Source organism: Anarrhichthys ocellatus, unplaced genomic scaffold (genome assembly GCF_004355925.1).
Source record: "Anarrhichthys ocellatus isolate YVR2014 unplaced genomic scaffold, GSC_Weel_1.0 scaffold74, whole genome shotgun sequence".
Taxonomy (NCBI): Eukaryota; Metazoa; Chordata; class Actinopteri; order Perciformes; family Anarhichadidae; genus Anarrhichthys; species Anarrhichthys ocellatus.
Window position 1 is genome coordinate 199,710 of NW_022280104.1, and position 22,316 is coordinate 222,025.

The 22,316-nt window shown below is 41.0% G+C and overlaps 2 protein-coding genes across 6 annotated transcripts in view; one reads left to right on the forward strand and one right to left on the reverse strand.

Moving 5' to 3' along the window:
• The window catches only part of dnah5 (dynein, axonemal, heavy chain 5), an 87,787-nt gene extending 80,814 nt beyond the window's left edge, over positions 1 to 6,973 (reverse strand). For both annotated transcript variants that reach the window (XM_031873702.1, XM_031873701.1), the window contains exon 1: positions 6,565 to 6,973. In XM_031873702.1, coding sequence (XP_031729562.1) covers positions 6,565 to 6,654 — 90 coding nt within the window. In that variant the 5' untranslated portion in view covers positions 6,655 to 6,973. The remainder of the gene's footprint in view (positions 1 to 6,564) is intronic.
• An 896-nt stretch (positions 6,974 to 7,869) lies between these two features.
• The window catches only part of triob (trio Rho guanine nucleotide exchange factor b), a 95,288-nt gene continuing 80,841 nt past the window's right edge, over positions 7,870 to 22,316 (forward strand). The window contains exons 1-2 of one of the 4 annotated variants that reach the window (XM_031873704.1): positions 7,870 to 8,322; positions 18,946 to 18,999. In XM_031873704.1, the coding sequence (XP_031729564.1) occupies positions 8,253 to 8,322; positions 18,946 to 18,999 (124 nt within the window). In that variant the 5' untranslated portion in view covers positions 7,870 to 8,252. Of the gene's footprint in view, positions 8,323 to 8,593; positions 8,726 to 18,945; positions 19,000 to 22,316 lie in introns of those variants that run through there. The other 3 variants (XM_031873710.1, XM_031873709.1, XM_031873707.1) reach the window with 3 other exon arrangements.

A 22,316-nucleotide genomic window follows, 5' to 3' on the forward strand; every position in this document is an offset into this window, starting at 1 on the left:
CTAGCTCTTACATACTCTGTTTAGACAACAACTGGATTAAAATATAACATTGATGATGACATATTAACTGATCGAGTTTCTCTCTCACACTCTTTGATCTCCCCTCCTCTCCTCCCTCTTTCTTTCTCCTCCTTTTTCACAGAACAGTGATTTCACAGAACAGTGATTTCACTGTTGCGGAACCTTATCTTAAACATCTGGGGGGGGCTCTTACCAACTGAAACTGACAGTTAAAGTATGTAGTATACACTGGAGCACTGCAGGGCATACAGTAAATGGAAGCACCCTGGGTGAGACCCAATGGATTATATTAAGAAACAGATTGGAGAGATGTGACACATTTTGAGGAATGGAACCTAACAGAGCCCTGAATAAATCTTTTAAAGGAGCATATAGAGGGAATATGCCGAATCCAAAAAAAGACAAAGGGAGAGAAATTGAAGTATTAGGATCAGTAGTTGTGCACAGTGAGGGAAGAAATTGATAAAAAAAAGAAGGCAAGAGGGGTGGGGAAATTGAAATGAGAAATGACAGGAAGAGTAAATAGAGGGAGCAGGGGAGATAGGAAAGAATATAACAGGATATTGTAACAGTAAGGACCTGAGAGACACGAGGCAGGAGGCATGGACATGGATGTAAAGAAAGAAGGGATAAAGGTCAGGGGTTTTTAGAGTCAAAGTATTAATTCTCGTTAGTTGGGATTTGGTCATGTATAACCAGAGTGAGGTGGTGCATGCCAACAACTTCACAAGCTGTAAGTGTTAACAAGGTTAGTAAGAGCAGCAACACGTTAGCCTGTCGGCAGCTTTAAAAGAGATCAGACAATAACCACACTGACGTTCAAGTTTGTCTAGTGAAACAAGGCAAATGACAAATCGTGTCCACCTGCTGTTTACCTACATCATCCACAAAATATTTACTTTTTCAAAAAACATGGTAATATTTGCCAAGCACCAACAAGCTTCTCTCAGGAACAGTGGCTCCAGGTCACAGGTCACTTCAACAGATAGACGGGTTGCTGAGCACAACAAAATTGCAGGCTTGAAATTTACTCTCACTGCACATAGTTAAGTCAATTCACACATGGACACTTTTTACCTCCTGCACAATTTCCATTCCAGTCTGGTGATCTAATTTTAAGATCAGTGACCTTCATGTTTGACTTTCCAAATGAGAAATATTCTAATGCTGAGCAGGTGTGTTCCATTTGCACTTTTTAAAATCATTTTAGACCTTTTAAAAAAAAAAAAAAAGCTGAATCACACCAAACGTGTTAACGTTTCTGGAGAAGCACACATGCATTATATGCACACAACACTCGCATCACAGGTCGACCAGAAAAAAAAGGGTGTCAAGCCATCAGTTGCAGGGCGACCAGACGTTTCACACCTTGTCTCTGCCTCTAATCCAAATTGTGTGAACAGCCAACTCAGTCTTCAGCCCAGAGACTAACAATACAGACAAAATGCAGTGTGTTGCCAATTATTCATTCACGCAGACTAAGTCACTGCTGAATGCAATGCACTAACACACAAAATACAATGGCCAACAATGACAGGCAGGCCCACACACACACAACCACATGTATTTATTCCCATAACACAGACACAGAAGCCAGCACTGACAGACCTATGTAATAACATCTACAACATTAATAGCTGTCAGAAGCACACAAAGGCCCATCCTCAGATAAGCTATGGCGAGACTGACAGTCCCTATAATAAACAAGCTGTGAATTTTGGAATGAAAGAGAAAACAGCTGTTACAAAATGTGCAGGGCAGTTTGGCAGGAATACTGTATGGTCAAATCATTTATCTAATATTTAAACCAAAGCTCAAATAAAATCGGAAAATGATTTAGTCCATTTATATTCCAAATCCTTCTGGGAAATAGAAATAACACACACTGTCAATGTCAACACAGCAGCTGTAGGTAAAGTTTTGCAGCTAGTTGTATCACTTGAACTGAGATAATTGACGGATGCCAGTGCTTAGCATAATACATGAAAATTCTGTGGATGGATTAACTAGAATGGGAGAGGACCCTCAAATGAGTCCACAACAAACACAGCAACAGTGCCCAATGATATCTCTTACCTGAATGAGCTTGGAAACCGTTTGTTTCCAGAGCTGCTTTCTAAACACCTGCGACATGACGGCTCCTCGCGTCTTCGACCCAAATCCTCCTACACAGCATCTTCTTCTCTGCTATCGCTTCCTCGCCTACATCTACACAGCGGAGCTGAATAACTCTCACCCTTAAAGTGATTAGGCCTATCAAGTTATCAGTGGTCACCAGGCAGCCAGCTGAGCTGAAGCTATGCTGGCTTAATCTTTAATGGCTATTCCTGTCGAGTAGTGTATGAGTTTTCACATCCAGCTGTGGTCAAGATAGATCTGTTCAAACAAACTGACAGACACAGAACGTCCGTGAGCCATAGGCACCAGTGCCTCATACACACAATCATGAATGAACAGCCTTATATACGCAGGTAAATACTCACAGACACCTAGCTCTGTCTGCAAACACTTAGTAGTTATGGTTGCGTTCTGTGTTGAGCTCATGGACACCCACTATGTCACTTGAACTAATAAATCGTATGAATCTGGTTCAAATGTTCATTCAAGATTAGTAGCTATGGACTAAACTCTGCAATTTCAAGGATATTTTACACATTGGCATTCACCTTATCTACAAAATCAAGTTATAGAGGAATTGTCTAACCTAAAGGCTATAACAACAACACAACAGGCCAGTATTAGTCTCAAAACTAAACGTTTTCCTTTTTGAAACAATAGTATCAGAATATGTCGAATTCACATTCAGTTATTTCATGACAAATTTGTGAATCAGTCTAAAAAATATTTTGTGAAGGATTTTGAAACTTGGTCCTTTTCGTACATTTTAAGTGAACACTTCTCACAGTGTATTGCTAAACATTTAGATCTGCATCAGCACGGATCACAGAGCTTTTTGTCTGACTTTCTCTTCAGTACTCTCTGACATTTGATGATACAGGAGCAAAAACCCACAAAATGAAAGGCAGGAAAGAAAACTGATCCGACCTCAAATTGTTGTCTCCTCTGCTTGGTGCACAAATTCTGTAACCTGCAATGGTCACTCAGTTTGGATGGTAACAGAATTGTCAAGTTAAAATTGAACTAAAAACCTGACGTACAGTAACATCAACTAAGTGTTTTTAAATTCATGCATGTTGTGGTGTTTTATCAAATGCTATTTTTATCGAAGAACTTGAGATGTTTTTCATACATATTTCTTTGGTCTATTGCATGAAGTTATTGCTCCTTGTGGGAATAACCTGCAGCACACTACAACTTTCAAATAGGCTTTCATGCATTCAAAAAATACTGTTTTTCTAAGCTTCTCCCTTGAACTTCTCTACCAGCCACATTTTGATACAAGCACATGTGCTGTTTACTGAATCCTGACACATTAATGATAAATTACATAGCCCAGAAGCCAAGTTGTCTGTAACTTCAGAACTAGTGGGTCACCTTACCTTGTTTTGATAGTCTGGTTTAAAATGCAGCATCGTGGGCCTCTTAGTCTGACACTTCTTTTCAGGTCATTCCACCATCTTAATTGGCTTTGCTTTTCATGACATTAGAGAATTACAGCTTCCAACAAAGAAGACAAGACAGAGAACAAGTGGCTTTGCTACAGTATGTGAGCAATCAGCCTTCTTATTTACCACGTGAGAAAGGTTACTGCCCTGAAATGATGAGAGTGTTGCTCCTAAAAGGGGACTGCTAACTAGATAATGCGGTGTTGGATGACCGTCTGTCTGCAAGCTAATTATCAAGGCCCTGCTCTCACCTTACAAGTCAATTACAACAAAGGGAAGGAGAGACAGGGGTGGGGGTTGTGTGGGCAGATAACATTTTCAGACACACACACACACCTAGATGCACACACACACTAACTAACAGATAAAACATAGTGTCTCGCTGTAGTATGAATTTAAAAAAATGACCTTCTAATGAGACATTTGCCTCTTAAAGGTCACCAGGTTTCACAAACTAAACAGCTCTTTGGAGATTGTATGCATTGCCTTTGTATGCTAACTGACTGATACTAGTCATGTAGTGACTGTAGTAACAGCTGCACAGGGTAAGAATATAATGGTGACATTTGACAGGCGTCAGCATTGTACTTTGTCGCATTCATTTCTTAAATGAAGAGTGCCAGTTTTACAGATATTTTCAAGGTGTATTCATATTTCCCTGTTTTGACTTTCTGTTGTGAAGAGTTCACCATATTACAGGAAAAATGCAATTCTAATACTCCTCGTTCGTTTTGCTTTCAAATCCTCACTGCGCTTTCTGTAGGGTCTGCATAAAGATAATTAATTCAAATGAAAAACAGAACTTTAATGTTAACAAACAACTATTTGACAATACATTGTTTTAGTTGTTCATCAAACAGAAATACAAAACATTTACTTGCTCTAGCTTCTCAAAATGTGAGAATTTGTTTGTCTCCCTTGTATATCATTGCAAAATGAATACTGTTTGGTTTTTGCACAAAACAATCTAAAAATGCCACCTAGGGCTCTCTTATTTTGACATTTTATGGAATAAATGAATGATCAGGAAAAGAATAATTGACATATTAGAGTGTAATGTATACAAGCATTGCCACTCCAGTGGGGAAACCCCGATCATTGAACCAGTGAACGCACACACCCACACACACAAACAGACACATACCTCACACTAATTATTATTTAAAAATTCCATTAGCTTTCACTGTGGCGTCCAACAGATGAGAAGCACAGCCCTCTACACAAAGATCTGACTGACGGTTTGATATTGAAGATATGATTGCGAAGCTTTGCATTTAAAAGCAGTTGGGTCATCAATTTTTCAATATGCCATGACTGATTTTCTAAGTTGAACTGTCTGGTTTTGAGCTGCCGTGAAACAGGAGAGTGCCTGTAAATTATAAATGAGGGGGTTGTGAGATCTGAAAGAAAAAGACACAGAGAGGGACCAAGACAGAAAAAGGTCCACTATTCTCCTGGAGGATGGACATAAGGATGACAAGCATAGACTGTAGAAATAGTTTAATATCTACACAGGTATTCAAGGTAATCAAGTCTACTTACTGCAATTAACAGAAAAGATGACACAATTCTGCAGGTACAAAAATAGCACCAGCTGCTGTAAAAACACAAAACTTCGACAACAAGTCTTGAGTCTTTTAGTCATTTCAAATATTATGTTAATACTATAATATATTTATCTGTCCAGATCGTGATAGTACAGGATTATTGTCATTTTGACTGCAATGCATAAATAGGAGGCAGGTGCTTACTCTTGTCATTTCAAACAGAGACAAACTAAATTAGCCTGCAGAAACAAATGTTGACTGATAACAGTGACTATTTCGATAATGAATAATAAAGAGCACTAGATGTCAAATCGTTTTGGAACATCATCCAGCCTTCATAGGCTTATCTAACATTTCATTAACTATACACTACCATCTAGTGGTTTGAGGCTCATAATACAACCAGTACATATTACAGTATGCTGTGCCCCAGCTGTTTTTGACTACTGCTGGGAGGCCCGTGAGTCTAATAGTGTAGTGGCTCTCAGAGTAATTATCAGGGTGCAGGGGGTTCTTAAATTGAAAATGAAGTGCAAATTAATTCCATCACTCGTTTTTTTCACATAAGAGAGAAGGTAAATGCAGAATAACCACCGCTTCACCCGGCTTTGTCTTAAATAAGGTGATGGAAGCTAAAACTAATAGAATAGATATCTGCACACTTAAATCTATGCAGAGAACACTTTATTTTTCGGCCTAAAGGACCTTCATTAGACCATACATATGCACATTCACATAGGAGAGAAGGGACATTTGATGTAAGGTTTCACTCTTCCAACTCATATCATCCTATTTTGAGTTAACTGCACCTAGCTGTGCTAAATAACTATGTACCGTAGTGGAGGCCAATGTTCAATTAAATAATACAAAATATTTGAACCCACTTGTTGTTGTGTGGTGTTTTGTGTAAAGGCTTGTTTTGAGGTGCACTGAGATAAAAGCCAACAATCTTACAACATATGTGGCATTTTACATTACAATTTGACAAAATGCTCATTGATGACAAAACAAAACAAAAAAATATGTTCTAGTTTACCAGAAGAAATAAAGGAAGATCTGATTTATCATGTATGACTGAAAATGTGCCAGCTGAATGAATACAACACTGTTGAAACTAAGGTGGGCGACTGTGCAACTAAATTAACAAAACAATCCTCCAGTAATAGAGGATACTTTACAGAAATCAAAACAATCATGATAACATATGCCGGTATCAGGATTCTTTACACCGCCCCAGAAAGAACCAAACCAAAAAATGTTTATATATATAAATCAAAATGATAAAAGATAAAGACATTATAAACACCTTAGTGAGTCCTAATGTTTCTCAGACTTCATATTAAGGGTTTATATAATTCCTCGGATACTGGGACATTGAGAAGATTTTCCTCATTTCAAGAGGTTGTTATTAAATTGAAATTAGGCCCTACCTGCATTTCCCTGAAGGACTCCACTGGGACACTAGTTTGGGTGGGTCTGTTCCTGTAGCTGACTTTGGCGAGTCGGGAGCTGAAGGACATGGCTACAACACTCTCTCACAGAAATATCTCCTTTATTATCAGACTTCGAATTATCATGCTTCATCCGCGTCGAGTACCCTGCGTTGTTAATTTAGGGTGCTATTTTTTTTTAGATTTTATTTTCTGGTTGAAGCGTCTGGCCGTCCACACGTTTTCCCTGCGGTGATCGTGTGTTGTTTGTGGTTTCCAAGGTAATGAGGGAATGAGGGAATTTGTAAAAAGGGGCAAACGGGGGAGTGGGCTGGTCCCGAAAGATGTAGGTAGACAATTTATTCATTGGCTATTACACAGTTTTCAAAATAAAAAATATATACCGTAATCACCTGAACAGTTTAAAGTAGGCTATATGTGGACAGAGACTTAGGAGACCACCATCAAAGACCATGGAAGCAGGTGTAGGAGCAGGAAAGCAGATTTGCCCAGCTGCGTCAATCAGACTGATAATGTCACAGCCATAGAAATAGAACAGGCACAGTCACATGCCTAAAGTGTCTGTAAGGCAGGACGTCTGAATATTGATGTGATCGAGGACATATATATATATATTTTTTTGTCTTATTTAATGAAGTCCCATATCATTATTGTACCATCGGCCTTTATATCAGAGCAATTTGTGAAGGCAAGCCCTAGATGGCAGCAGTGCACTGTCCCTAGTTAAAGGAACTGAGCCGCAGCTGTCGGTGAGAACTGGGTTAGATTTGTGGGGCAAATGACCTCATACTGTAGCATCATCTTCATCACTAGGAGATGAAGAGAGAATTAAACAGTCATTCTGCTTCGTCGTCATTGCCATCCTCTTATCCCCCAAAACGCGATTAGCCGCACGTGCAAAATAAATATTACACTTGTGAACGACTTGCAATCACCCAGTAGACCATAACTCCTAGGAAACTAAATAATGCAACATGGCACAAGATCTCAGTGACCTCGTGGGAATAATAAACTCACGTTTTCGCAAGAATTCAGCTAAGGGCTTACGTGATAAGGTATATGAGAACTGCTACACTACTACTGATACTACCATGACTATTACGTCACCTATATTTAAAAAAGCACGATGTTGTCGATGACATCCCCCATAACATCTGGGCTTGAGCTATTAAGGCACACAATCCGGAAGAATGACTCCCACGCAGCCCGCATCAGCACCGCAGTGAGTGACGATGGGGGCTGCCGATGTGCTGTGGCGCACGATAAATTTGGGTGGCGCACAATGCACCAAAACCCCCCGAAACGGAATCCCAGGATATCCCACCCGCACCCACCACTCGAGACGGAATAGCCCTCCTCCCTCAGACCTCCTCCCCTCCTCTTTTACCTCCGCCTTCTCTCACTATCAACCCCCCCATTCCTCCGCCTTACCCTCCCTCTCGTCCCAACTCGGGAGCGCCGCCGAACGGTCGCCAGGATTTTCCCTTCTCGGCCAAAATGGAGGAGGAGGTCTCTCGCTTAATGAAGAGAGCACAGATTGTATGACCGGATCTGCTTCAATGAAAGGCGTCGGGAGCCGCTTTTGCTGATAAATAATTATTGCAACAATAAAAAAAAAAAACATATTGAGGATAGCTATCGCTATTTCCGCACTAGCCACCACAGCCATGAGCGCAGGAGAGGGACTAGATGAGGCTGCGAAGGACGCGGCAGACATAGCGGCGTTTTTCAAATCCGGTAAGTCGGGAAGGGGCGAGTCTGGCTCTGGGAGGGATACAGTAGAGCTGTCGGTGTGATCACTGGTGGTCTGCCACATTTGTTGCCAAAAATGACAAAAAAAAAAAAAGCACGGACAGGGTTTCATGGGCGAGTTGTGGGCGTCGGATGTGCTGGAGATGCGCACATCCTTGTGGTTATTTACCACGTTTTAAGTCCACTGACTTGTCATGTCTCGCAGCCTTTGATGACAGCAGCTTAAATAACACCTGGAATATGTGCGTTTGATTATCAGGCAGTGACCCCATTTTGTGTTGGTCCAAGTATGCCACAAGGTGTGGATGGTTACAGCTCGACCACAGCCTCTCCGTGCTTTACGAGTATTTCGTCGTTACAGGATGTATCCATCACGGACCCATTGGATGTGAGTCGAGCATTTTGATCAATGATTTTCTTGTTTTTCAGAGGTGTGTAGATTGAAGAATGTCGTAAACGAACACGGGGTCATGCGCCACTCTCTTAACCCAGGTCTCACATCTGACGCATGTACAGAGGCTAGGCCATGGATGCACGTATGGGCAATAGGTTGCACTCAACGCACTGGGCCCATCTGATATGATGGCATCATGCTAACAAATAAGGATAGGCCTGCCTACCTTATCACTCTGCATACAAAACATAAGCACCTTATAGAGGGGGCTGCACTGCTGCCTGCTATCAGCCAAATAATAACACTGTACTGTACTTTGTTACATGTGAGGAACATTATTATCTAATATTATATTATTATCTGGAGGGGCAAGGTGTAATTTGCATTACATGAGCATTCTCTCTCCAATGATAATAATCCTTTACTTGGTGTAGTCCCATACTGACTTTGAGTTACTCTGTTTTATCCCATTCCCATAAGAAAGTGGGTTTTTGCTGTGGTATTAGGCATATCATAAGATGGTTCCCATTAACCTGTGACGTATTTTGGCTTTTTTTTTCCAAACCTGTATAACAAGCATTTCTTGGAGTGTGAAAACATGGTGTGGCAAGTTTTACAGTTGAGACTTTTGAAGGTGATGTGTGTAGATTAGATATTGTTTTCTATTTCTAAGCCCTCCTTGATGTGGCTAATAACTCACCATCAAGCCCCCACTTGTTCTAACCTTATAAAATACTTATTTAACCCAATGTGACACAGGTATCAGGATGCCGAGGAATGCTATATAGCTTTTGAAAAGGTACATTTTAAAGAAAAAGTGCATAGTTTGGAAATATGTCGCCACCATTAGAGAGGGACCGCCTCTGATACACACCACAAGAAGCAGCTGTCGCTCTCTCTCTCTCTCTCTCTCTCTCTCTCTCTCTCTCTCTCAGCTGTTTCTCTCAGTGACACCTGGTGCCTGAGGGTCTGCTGTTCACTATTATTGCAGATTGCACACCCAGGAACACACACAGACAACATGTCCACCTAAGTGCATATGAATATATGAATGCATGCATATGCATACACACACACACACGCACGCATACACACATAGGCCTACTTCAGACTTTTTAAAACTGTCTTTAAATCACATACTTTCTCCTAGAAATTGCATCTGCCAGTCAGACTGTTAGGAATGTTGTCAAAGTGGATTGTTTTCAAATGTTGCAGTCGCTCTTACGGTTGGTTGGAAGCCTGCCAATGTATTTTCCTATAGCTATGTTGTATCAGGCTGGAAAGTTGGCTCACAGGGAAGTCGGACTGCTTGGATGTTTATGTAGCGGCAAACGCAGTTCATACAGTATTCATGATGGAGACAGAAATAGGTTATGGCCTCAGGAAACTTTAATAAGATACTATTATGAAGAGAAAGCATGGAAAGTTTCTGTGCTGTTAAAATGGAGAATAGCACTTTGTGTCGTTTATTCAATTAATTCAAATGTGATATTGATCTCATTCAGTTTATCAATCCGAAATTGAAAACATTTTTATCTGTCGTTTAGTTGCTACTTTTACTTTAACTCTATTATAAATATTATCAATCACATATACAGACCTGCAATTTGTCCAAAGACGGTATGAGATTTTTTTCCCATTCATTCTTTCATACATGCATGCTATATCTTAATCGTCCCTGTAACTTCACGGTGAAGGACCAGTAGTAATGGCCATCCCGCTCCCTGTAGTAGCCTCTCCAGCAGACTCCCTGATTGCTGCCAGCTTGTTACACGTTGAAATCTTGGCACAGAGCTGCTCATCCTAGTTGATCCCAAGCACTTTAATTCCGGGGCTCTGTGTATATGTGAGTGTGTTTCGTTTTGCTCTGGATGCACTTTGCTGCAGTAGTTAGTGAAGGATAGAATGTGTCCGATTCTTCTCCTGAAGAAGAACTAAAGTGATTGACCGGCTGTCTGAGCTGCTTTGATCACAGGCTAAGATGTTGACTTAGTGTGAGAGTATAACTTACTGACTGGCTGGATAACTGAATGTGAGTTTAGCTGCAAAGCTGGCTTTCCATCAAAACAAGCAGAAAGTCTTTAAAAATCCTAATCTTTGATCCCGCACAATTTTTTTTCTTCTTCACCTGAATCAATGATATTCTCATCAGACCTTGACAATTGATGTACCTCTTTGCTCGATTATTTTTGGTGAGCAGATGGAGCTCCATCTCTTGAGTCCCACACTGATGCTGTGGATCACAGCTCAGCTGCTGAGTCACTCTCCCAAGTTGCTCATGCCGTGATTTAACATCCAATACTGAAATTATTGCGACTGAGATGAGAAATACAGAACTGCTTTCTTGAACATTTAGAAGACAGGAACTGCATTTGTTTTTCAACCTTTATCATCCCGTCATGCTCAGCTGTCCAGGTTGTTTTTTTTCTCCTTTTAAAGCATTGAGCTACAAAACCACTCTCTGTAACTATATTTAGTTGTTTATAAATAACTTAGTCAGTTGACTGTCAGACCAATAATATCTTATTCTGTTTTGAGTAGGTTCATGATGGCACCCCTTTTGTTTCCTGTTTGGATTGTTGATTTTGACTTAAATTAAGCATTCCTCAAAGTCAGACATACAATAACATACTGCTGGTTACTCTTAGCCCACGCACGGTTGCATTAAAAATATTGGACAGTTTGATCGAGGCAAGCTGCTTATTACGAGGGTTTTTCTTAGTTGTTGAATTGGCATTAGCGTGAGTCTGGAAGCTGTGTTTTCTTGTTGTCGAATATCCATGAACTGAGTAAATTGAAGGACCTTTCTGGAATATTTGGGTGATGTGTTAATGTCGTATGTTTGGGTTTGATTCACTGCCTGTCAACATCTTTATTTCTGTCTCCTCAAAATTTGTATGTTATTTATTATGTTTTAGGAGTAGATGAGTGAGGATGGCACTCTCCTTCTCAGTCTAAAGATCCACATGCATTTCCTACGGAGGCCCTGAGAGCTCAAAACACACGCAAATATGCACAACACTAGCAAATTAAGAAGTATCTTCACCAACACATGTGCAGCATTTTCAAAACATCTTGACCAACTTGACGACACACGAAAACATGAATTGATGACTCGCACGCAGCATTTAGAAAAAGCACTGACAAATATGGTATGCTGTTCCCTGTAGGACCTCACACCCAGGTTCGTCCTATGCTGTCATCAAAAGCTTGAACTCGATGTTTATTTTTTTAAATGGCCGACGGCATACCACTCGCATCACTATGTGAATTTCTCAATCCATCAAACGGAGCAAAACGTGACTTGGTCTAAACCCGGATCAATTCGCAGGGCCACCAAAACCAGATCAAGCCAATCCTTATCATAATTGGACTTCAACTTTCCCAAAGTCTGTAGTGCCTAATAAATTGAAAGGCACGTTAGAAAAATGCTGTGCTACTGTCTCTGCACTATGTGATGGTTCAGCATACCTTAATGTGCAGTAATCTTTTGCCATGCAAGAGCCTCTGTCTCTTTCTGAACATAGCTTCATGCCATTAGCTCCACATGAACTCAAACCCTGTGGTCACTAAGTGATGCATTACATCTTTAGGTTATTAACCACTGTTAAATATATCGGAGCACTATGGACAGAGCCATCTTAGCAAAAACAAAAATAACATTTGCCGCGCACGATATTGGAACTTCTTTTTTTTACAAGGCATTAATTCATAGATTGTCTCTTGAGTGGTATTTAATGAATTTACTGGGCCTTTGCAATCACATTATTGTACAGAACTGCACTGTGAAACTCGATTAAGACGTAAAAGCAGCCAGATGTACCATATGCTGGAATATGATTAAATAACTGTCTGAACAACTTGCTTCAGAGCCGTATCCCCAGTCATAACTACAGTGGTCATAACTACAGTGGTCATAAGACAGTGGTCATCAGTCGTGGAGTATGGGACTTATAAGGGTCCGTTGCAAAGATCTGCCGTTTATGTAATCTGTGAAACAAGAAGCCGGTTTCACTCATTACTTATGCAGACAGGCTTTCAACTATATGTGTATGAGTGTCTTTGCAGTCTGCAGTGTTAAATAATAGATTTTTATACAAGAAGAATAATTGATAGGCAGGAGCATAATTGATTACCTCTGCTATTGCATGGGCAGTTAAAAAAAAACCAAAAAAACTATGCTTTTGAAAAATTAGACTTTGTAGTTGGCCTAATGCGCAAGCTCAATTTAGACTGACAGCAAATTGAAGCAGAAACAAACAACTAAGTAAACACCAATAATGTGTGTTGCACCTCGTATGCTTTATTTAACAGGTTGTCATTTAGTGCATCTTGCATTGAGGATAGAAACAAGACATTAGCATCACTAATGGCAGCGTCGGTATTGACAACGAGGCGAGGCATTTCCCTCTGTGCCCAAAGTGAACCGACTGACCTGTGTGACGGCCCAGGGCCATCAGGAAGATTGGAGGCAGCTGGCCAACGCCTTCGCCCTACAAGACCCGCCCCATCCGGAGGAGGGGCTGGCTTCTTTTCCCTGACACCTGGTGTGCTACACGGAGTGTTTAGAGGGAGCAGTTACACCGTCTGGGATGCTGCGAGAATGCTCTCCTGTTGTGCACTTTCAACTGTCCCGACCTTTTTCTAATAAAGGTGGTTTCTTTATTTAGCACCGTGCCTGAGTTTTCATTACGTTTTGTTGTGGTTCAAGAGCCAGAGCACAACACCTGTGTCTGTAACGAGAGCCAAATCACTGAGCAGTGAATCTTCATTTTCTTAGTCATAGTCCATGAAAGCATAATGACCTGATGTTATCTTGCGTACTCTTGCAAAGCATAAATCTTATATAATCATAGATGAGAAAGAGGACTTCGATAGGCCATGCAGTGGGCATCTTAGAGTGCATAATGTACAGTAGGCAGCACTGTTGGAGAGGGAGAGGGGTGAATGGGAAGTCAACGACAAATGAAGACACAGCGTAAAGACAAGAGAAGTAAGGACAAGAAAGTAAATGAAAATATAGAATAGAGGGAAAAGTGAGTGAGCTTCAGAAAGGGAGGACATGACATACTTGGAGGGACAAACAAGCCTTCACTCATCAAATTATAGAGCTGAGGCTTGGGTGGAGCACACCCTGCAAAATGTAGGCTACTCTGCTCTCCACGAGGCTGAAACCTTTTGCTTGCATCCAGGGGCACAGCCTAATTGGCATTTGGTCAGAGTTAAAAAACCATGAGCTTAGGTTGGCATTGCCTGCACCGCTAAATCGCCTGGGCCCGCATGCACATTCGGCTATCTCACGTATTCAACTCGGGGAGAAAGGGAGGACTAGCTTGAAAGATGCATCTATATAGCTATAAGAACAAAAATGTACATTTATGTTGATGATATGACCGATAGAGCACAACATATTAAACCCCTGCATAGCAATATCTGCATTGTCAACCGAGCTAAACTGAAAGTGCCACAACGATCAGTCTGATAAGTTGTTTTTGCCTTAAAAAGAAAAAAGTTCTTCCTGCAGGAGCGGTTTCGATTTCTGCCTTGGGACCATACTCCCTTTCCCCATTTCTACGCTGTCATCTGTCATCAAGAAAGGCTAAAATTATTAAAAATGAATTAATATTTGCTGCAAAATACAGGGACACAAAAAGAAGCAAAAAAGGACTTTTGCGTACTGTAAATTGTTGTAGCTGTGACCTATGGCACTGCACAGTAAAAAAAAAAAATGTTCTCCTCCTCTATTGAGTGTTTGTAATAAGCCTACTGTATGCTCCCAATGAGTTCCAGATGTTGGGATGCTTGCTATAGCCTATTCCTCTCTCAGTGTCTATTGGAGAGTTTTATGGAGAAGACAATGAAGAAGGTAGCACAACGAGGCAATTACCTATTTTACGGCCAGACCATGCTGATCGATCTCATCAGAGACTCTCAACCTTTTCGAGAGAGTCGTAATACACTTTACAGGCATGTAACCCCCCCCTCCATCTCAACAAATTATTGATTGGTGTAAAATGTCATGTACATCTATGACATAGGTCGCTTTGAAGACACACAGACAAGGACCAGGTTTTTTTTTCTTCTTATTTTTTCAACACGGAGAAGATGTGCAGATATATTCCACTCAGCTTAAACCGAAGCTGGTCAAATATTTTAGCTTGTCATTCATTTTCTGGACAGTTTGAACTAAATGTCACGACATACCTGAGCTTTATTTTACACAATGCCTTGGAGACCAGTCAGCAGAGCAGTGATCCTACTCTACCTTATTAGATCCACGCTACATTTTTCTGCATTGTGCAAATACTAAGAGAGATCTTTTGCAATTTTCAATGTAAAGTGATAAACATAGAATTATGCAGGGGCCTTAACTAAATCACCTAAAACTAACCAAAGTAGTAAAATGGTCACTGCTGATGAAGATATTTTTTTGATGGCTGGGACTAGTTGATAACACTTGATTTACCTGAAAGATATCTGCTTTGTAGCCTTATGTGGATAATCAGGAATTCCAATTGGTTGGTAATGTGTTTGTAGGATGGGAAATGTTGCCTGTGGGACAGGCTCATTACTTCACACACAAGACGCACACACACACACACATGCACGGAGGTATAAATCACTACATCCCACCCATGTCGCCCGGGGCTCTGGAAGCAAGGAAGAGGGGGATGGAGGATTGGAGCGAACAAACGAGGGATGGAGGCATAGGAGGATTGCGGGTCATAAAAATAGGCTGTGGGCTGGTCTGCGTGTCTCCTGCAAATCTCACATCTTGATAAGAGAGAAACCTCTTGTCAGTCAACTGCAGACTCCCTCTCATTCTATCCTTTTTCATTCCTTTCATCGCCTCCTCCACTGCTCTCCCACACGGCCTTCCGTCATTACCTCATACCTTGCCTCTGCTCAGGGTTGTCATATATTCAAATAATGATCCTGTTTTGTAATATCTGGTCTCCTGTTTGTGACTCTCACCACAATGAGTGCCTTCTCCAGGGCAGTAAATAACACTTTTAAACAAAGGTTATTCCATTTGTATTCAAAATCAGACTACCAAAGAGATCAAAGGTCAAATCAAAGAAAGAAAAAACAAAACATAAAGTGTCTTAGGTTGTTGGCCAAAATGCTTTGGCATGTATCCTAAAAGGAGCATTTTCAAAGTATTGTGTCAGCTTTTGGAGAATATGTTTTAGCACCTGCAAGAGACCTTTGTGTACAACATATATTACTCCACAAAATGTCAATATGGGTTCCTCCACATCCCTAATTTTTCCTTCCTCGACCTCTCTCCTTATGCCCCTTCAGTTTCGGGGAGGATTGAGACGTCACAGTTTTTTATCTCCTCTCTCTTTCCCTTCAGCTTAAACCAAGAAAGCATCTGGAACCGGTGTCTGAAGTTGCAAGCCTCCCACAAAGCTCTGCGCCTCCTTTGAAACGAGCCCGGGACTCACGAGGCCATGCCCCCCCCCCTTGAGTTCTGAGACACTTCCTCTGTCAAGTGTCAGAATGTGTGTCACTTTTTCATTCATGAAGTCGGTTAGTGAGTGAGCCGGTTCCTCTCCTTGGGTAGAGTGAAAAATAATGGGTCACTGGACTTCATTCTCAATTGTGCGTTAATGTCATCCTTTTTTTCTTCTTCTTTAGCTCTAGATATTTTGCTATTACAAGGGTTGATAGGTTCGCAATAACTTTCAATAATTTAAATTCTCTCACGCACACTAGCACACTTGTACACTTGCACACTTGCACATGTCCATCTGCATCCTTGCAAATTGAAAGACCAGACCCGATGCGCTTCACTGTACTTCTCTGCACTAATGACATGTTTTACCCTTTTTGGCAGACAAGCCAAGGTCTTAGGCTACTTCAGTGTGTATGAAAACAACAACAAAAAATGGTAGAAAGCAGAACATGGACTTAGCTTTGGTGAAATCAAAGCACAGCCTGCAGTGTGTTTGCATACATGTGTGAGCTTGTGCGCTGCCTAAGACTGCTTGTCTTCTGTCAACAGCTGTGCTCAGTCTGTCCAACAGGAACTGTGTAGTCTCTTTCTCTCACAAACACACACACACACACACACACTGTAACATTCCCTCTTGCTTTGAAGACAGCAGCAGGCTCTGATCCCTGTCGCGTAAACCGTGCCAACCCAGTGCTCCTCTGGCTTAGGGGGGCTAAACTGCCGCTCGGCCTCTCTGGCTTTGGATAAAATAGGTTGAGGATCAAACTTATCATCCCATCCTACTGCATTGACTACACTGGTACGGTTTTAGAAGAAATACTGCCAATTGTGTTGTACTGTTGTAGCTAAATGTTGTTTGTTTTGTTGGTTTAGCTTTCACACTCTGGCTAAAACTTGTAGTTAAATGTTCGCACATCAAAGCAAATGAAATGAATGTGATATTCACACTTTGCTTCTGTGAGATGAACCTGTGAAACAAAGTGCACAATTTCACTTGACTTTGAAGCAATGGGCCCTGGCTTATTTCCTCCCAGGTTTTAACATCCTTAAATCATCCGCACTAATTGAGCATCCCACTGTTTTCCACTTGTGAACATTCGATTCCTCACATTGACCCTGTATTGAAACTGCACCGGCAACTGTCAAGTTTTTATCAGTAGCTAATATAAAATAGATATCGTCACCCTCACAAGGCAGATGGAGCTCAGGTGAGGATATTATTGGACAATGCTCTGTGGTTATTGTTTCCTTTCAAACTTTCTCACAACTTGAACTTGATCACGGCCACAAGTGAAAGCTCCGTCGCTTGCCTTTGACCCCGTGGGTTCTTTCTGTCAGCCGATTTTGGTAGAAGATTACTTCTGCCTCCTCTTCTTCACAGACTCCCTCCTGTCCATATGAGCGTGTTGCCTGGCAGCATAATGCTGACTATGATTTCTCCAGACAATATCTAGTCACCTATGCACTGTTATGATCTAATACTGAGAAGTATGTTCTGTGCACCTGAACATTGACTATAGTTAAATTTGTAACTTCTTTCATGCACTATTCCTAGAGGATGAGCACTCCTCCACTAGACCAAACACGTTATCCATCCTACACTGCATGAAATGAAACATGCAATGCGTGAACAGGTGCATTCTGTAATCCTCGTTAGGCAGCAGCATAAGCCAGGCTGTTCTTTTCCAGAAAGGTAGCCAGGAGAAGTCAGAGCGAAGAAGGGCTCAGCTGCTCCTGTTCCTCGTTCCCTGCCTCTCCTCTCTGTGATCTCTGATGAGTGACCCAGACACGATGCACCTCGCTCCAAAATTAGAAGTCAGTGTATCTTTTGAGTCAATATATAGTTGCTATTTATTTTCGGGGTTAATGTCACTGGCACAGATATCACATCAGTTTTCTATTATAATTTTAAAAAACAAATTTCATTTTGCCGTTTTTAATTGTGTAAAAATTTAGATAAAAATAAATTTGAATTATGGATTAGCATAACACCCACAATGAGTCAGTCTTTATCTCTTAATCAATTCTGGATTGATCGTGATGCCGAAACTGACGTCGCTGGTTCCGGCACTGCAGCTCAGGCCGGACTACCGAGCACCAGACGCACCGCTCTGCTTTGCTTTTTCACAGGAGTGCTTTGAATTTTCTTAACATCTCATCTCCGTGAAGATGATTCCTCCTCAGGCGTCAGAGATGCAGATATCTACTGTACTTGGTATCTTTAAATGATTCATCGGCTTATAAGCTGGTGTGCTGAGAGTCATGCATGAGCCTGTATGTGTGTATCTGATGGCATGTGTGTGTGTGTGTGTTTGTGAAAGAGTGTGAAAGCGTAAGGTAAAGACGAGAGATAACGAGCACGAGGATCTATCTTATGGATCTAGACATTTTGAATGTTCGGTATGTCTTCACCAGCACATGATTAGCTACAGCGTGTACTATATGGGCATTTTTGCATATACGAGTGCACATTTACAGTGTGTGTGTGTGTGTGTGTGTGTGTGTGCATCGTGACTATTGGTCTTAATCTCAAGGAGAGATTAATCTCAGCTACTGAGATCAAAGAGCTGCTCCGCAATTGCTCACTCTCTCATTTGTACTCAGTAATGTCAAAGCTCAAACTTCTAACACTAAAACATGGTGATGGTTGCTGTACTGCTGCAGTAGGCCACAGGACAGCCATTTCACTCTTTATTTGCTTTGTTAAACCTTCCTCCTCTAATTTGTTTTGTATCTCTCTATCTCTTTTTAGATTGCTCTCTTCCAAAATGTGAATCCAAACTGGATGGCCCGGGTCAAACTTCAGGTAGGTGTGATTGTCACTCAGTCATGGGGAATCAGTCAGGGATCTTCTTCCATGCACATGATCTTTGTATTGCCCATGCTAAACATCCCTATCTGTGTTTTGCAGGTAATGTAAGTGATTAAGAAAAGGGCTGCACGTAATATTGTTTGGCCAATATCAAAATGGAATTCCAGTTGAAAGTGGGAACCAAGGATAGACCTGTGTCTTTATGTTTGGCTCGATCCCAGGCAGGCTGATCTTTGAAATGCTCTCCAGTTCACCATGGATGAGGCAGTGTCGCTTATTTACTGTATGTGTTTAGGTTGGTAAGAAACATCATGAACACCACATATCATGCCCACTTTAATTAAAATGGTGTGTTCCGTCAAAGCTTTACTGCGTTGAATCCCATTAGACACAAGCTCCTCTGTGGCATCTGCCGGCAACCATGACCTTGTAGGTTCACATCCCTAATACCCCCGGGACCTACATACTAAAAATACACCAAGTCACTCTCTCCAGGGTGAGGTGTTTTGGGGGTATGAACAGTTAAGTGGCCCTTATGCACAAATTAAAGTGGCGCTGTCCATATATTCTTCAGTTGAATCTCCCTTTTTGGAGCTTTTCCATAGAAAGTCTCATTTAAACTTGGTGTAATCGGTTCCAGGAGATCAAGCATACAGTAGCAGACATTACATTTTAGTTGTATTACCAAGACTGAACAAAAAAGACATTTTAAAGATTTGTTGCACATGTCGTGTATGTGTTTTGTGTACTAGACTGAAGCAAGAGTGTCCTGTTGGATGGATGGGACACATCTCAACAACTAGATTGTGTTCTATTTAGCTCTGTGAGCCCCATGTGTTTGACACAGTTTTGACCTGATGTTTTCCAATCGGGTCATTCAGGGATGAGCATTTTACAAGACTGTTTTCAATTGACAGCTTGGCCTATTATTCCCACTTGCCAGAATTTGAACGGGTGTCAAGGGAAATGATTGGGACATGCCAGGCAAATCCTGAGCACAGGCCTTTTGCCCAAAAAGCCTTGGAAGTTCATCCCTGAGGCTGACTCACAAAAATGAAAGCTGCAGTGGTCCCTTTGTATGTTATTTTGGAGTTGGGCAGAAATTCTGAGCTGCTCTCAGTGAATCAGAGTATATTACTATACGAAATTAACTTGCGGTTGAATTAAGTGTCAATTTAGCAAGTTGCCTGAAGTATTCCGTTGCACTGTAACGTGAATTTGCAGGTGCGTAAAGACAAGTCCTCATGGGAAAAATGAAGAGTAATGCATCTTTCACTTGATTTTTGGGCTGATCTGGTACATTCTTAACATGAAGTGTGGCGTAGGCCAAAACAGAAACCTTGTGTGAATGAATGAATGTGTGGGGATATGTGTGGTTTGAGTGTGTGTGTGTGTGTGTATAACTGCGTTAGTAGATGAGTGTACCACTCCTCATCAACATTCAAATATATACAGAGATTATCTGGCTATTTTGAGTGGGAAAGTATTTCTTCTTTTTAGTTTGTTTGCCTCCTCCCAACCATCATTTACTGTAAAGCCTTTGAGAATATTTTCCCTTTTCTGCTCCTCCATATTGTTGTGAATTTCGGTCTTGCCTCCATGAGATTTGCTCGTTTTAGGTGCGTTGTTGCTTCCTTTCAAGGGATTTGACGTAACCTCAACTGGGTATTTCCTGTTTTTTTAATCTAAACTTGGCTTCTTTGGTCAACATGTTTTGAAAAACATTTGTCTTTTCAGGCCTGAGACTTGTTTGGTTCACAACTCTGTGAACTTGGGGGGAACTCAAAGCTACATGTATAAAGCTACCTGCCGTGCCTATGTGGGTTGATGAGTTAGCAATAATGTTTGACAAGGTATCCCGATATAGAAAATAATGGTTGAAGCGAGGTGAAGACACCAGAGTTGGTGAAGTGGCACCTAGTCATCAAGTCAAAGCAGTTAGTTTAACCATTAACGTAGCATAAAGCCTCATTATTGTTTATATTGTTGTTTATACTGAGCAATGGCTTAGACCAGTGATTACTCAGTTAGAATCAAATCTTTAGCCAAAACAAAACTACAGTAGGCAATACCAGATAACTTGCCCAACATTAAGACAATACATTGAGTCATTTCTGTAGATGCACCACTACCGATACTAACATCGGATATTGGTCCAATACCGACTCAAACAGCCGGTTGGGGTATCGGTGACGAAAGGCTAATCTGGTATCGAACACCATTATTTTAATTAATAACAATTCAGTTAATTTATATCTGTAAATATTTGTTACAATTTGTTTTACAAGGTTTGGAAAGCCTGATGTTGCCCTACACATAAAAGAATGATCCCAATCACTTCTTCACAGTGAGGCACACAGGTTATTAATCTGTTATGGGATAGGTATTAGGTATTAAGCCCAGGTATTGTTATTGGGACTGAAAAAGTCAGAACGGTGCCTCTCTACATTTCTAATACAACAAGCCTTTTTCGTTATATTATTATATCATTACATTATGAGATGAGTGAATAGTTACTATCAGTGGTCCCAAACTAATGACGTAGGTTTTTGATTGGTATAGTAAAGTATGAATAGAATTCATGTACAGAATTGGCAGCCTGAAGGCCTAATTTAAGTGCTGAGTATGCGTCTCTAGACTAACTTCAACCTTTCTACCAACATCAACCTGCTCTTCTTGCTGATGTGTCAGCACTCATCTGTTCTGCTCATGTCACATAGTACCACAAGGGCCTCGACAGACCCTGCATCTAAATATGGGCACTTTCATTTTACACACACACACACATACCCATGAGCACACTGCATTACTTAACACAGTGTGTTAATCATGATAAATATGCATTCATTTGAAGTTGCACTAGTTTACATTGCCATGACTAAAACTGGATTAGCTATGGACATGCAATCAGACTAGCTCACACACATTTTATTCAGTACACGTATTTGATAAAGGGGAAAATGAAAAAAAAAAAAGCCTATAATCTGGATGAGTGTTGGAGAAGACACTTAACCACAAAATCACAAGTGTCCCAAAAACGCTGTTGCCTGCATATGGATTTACAGACTAAGCGTGCTTAGAGTAAATAGTTGGACTGTTCCCCAAATATGCTCTTAATCTCAGTCCAAGATAATCTGCACCAGTAGCCAACTGCCTGTTTAGTCTGATCGCTTTCTGCACTGATAATGTTTAGCATGCATAGTATGGTGAATTTAATGAAAATGGGAGTCTTTGTCGCTGAAAAATACAGTAGATGAATATTTCAGAGAGAGAGAGAGAGAGAGAGAGAGAGAGAGAGAGAGAGAGAGAGA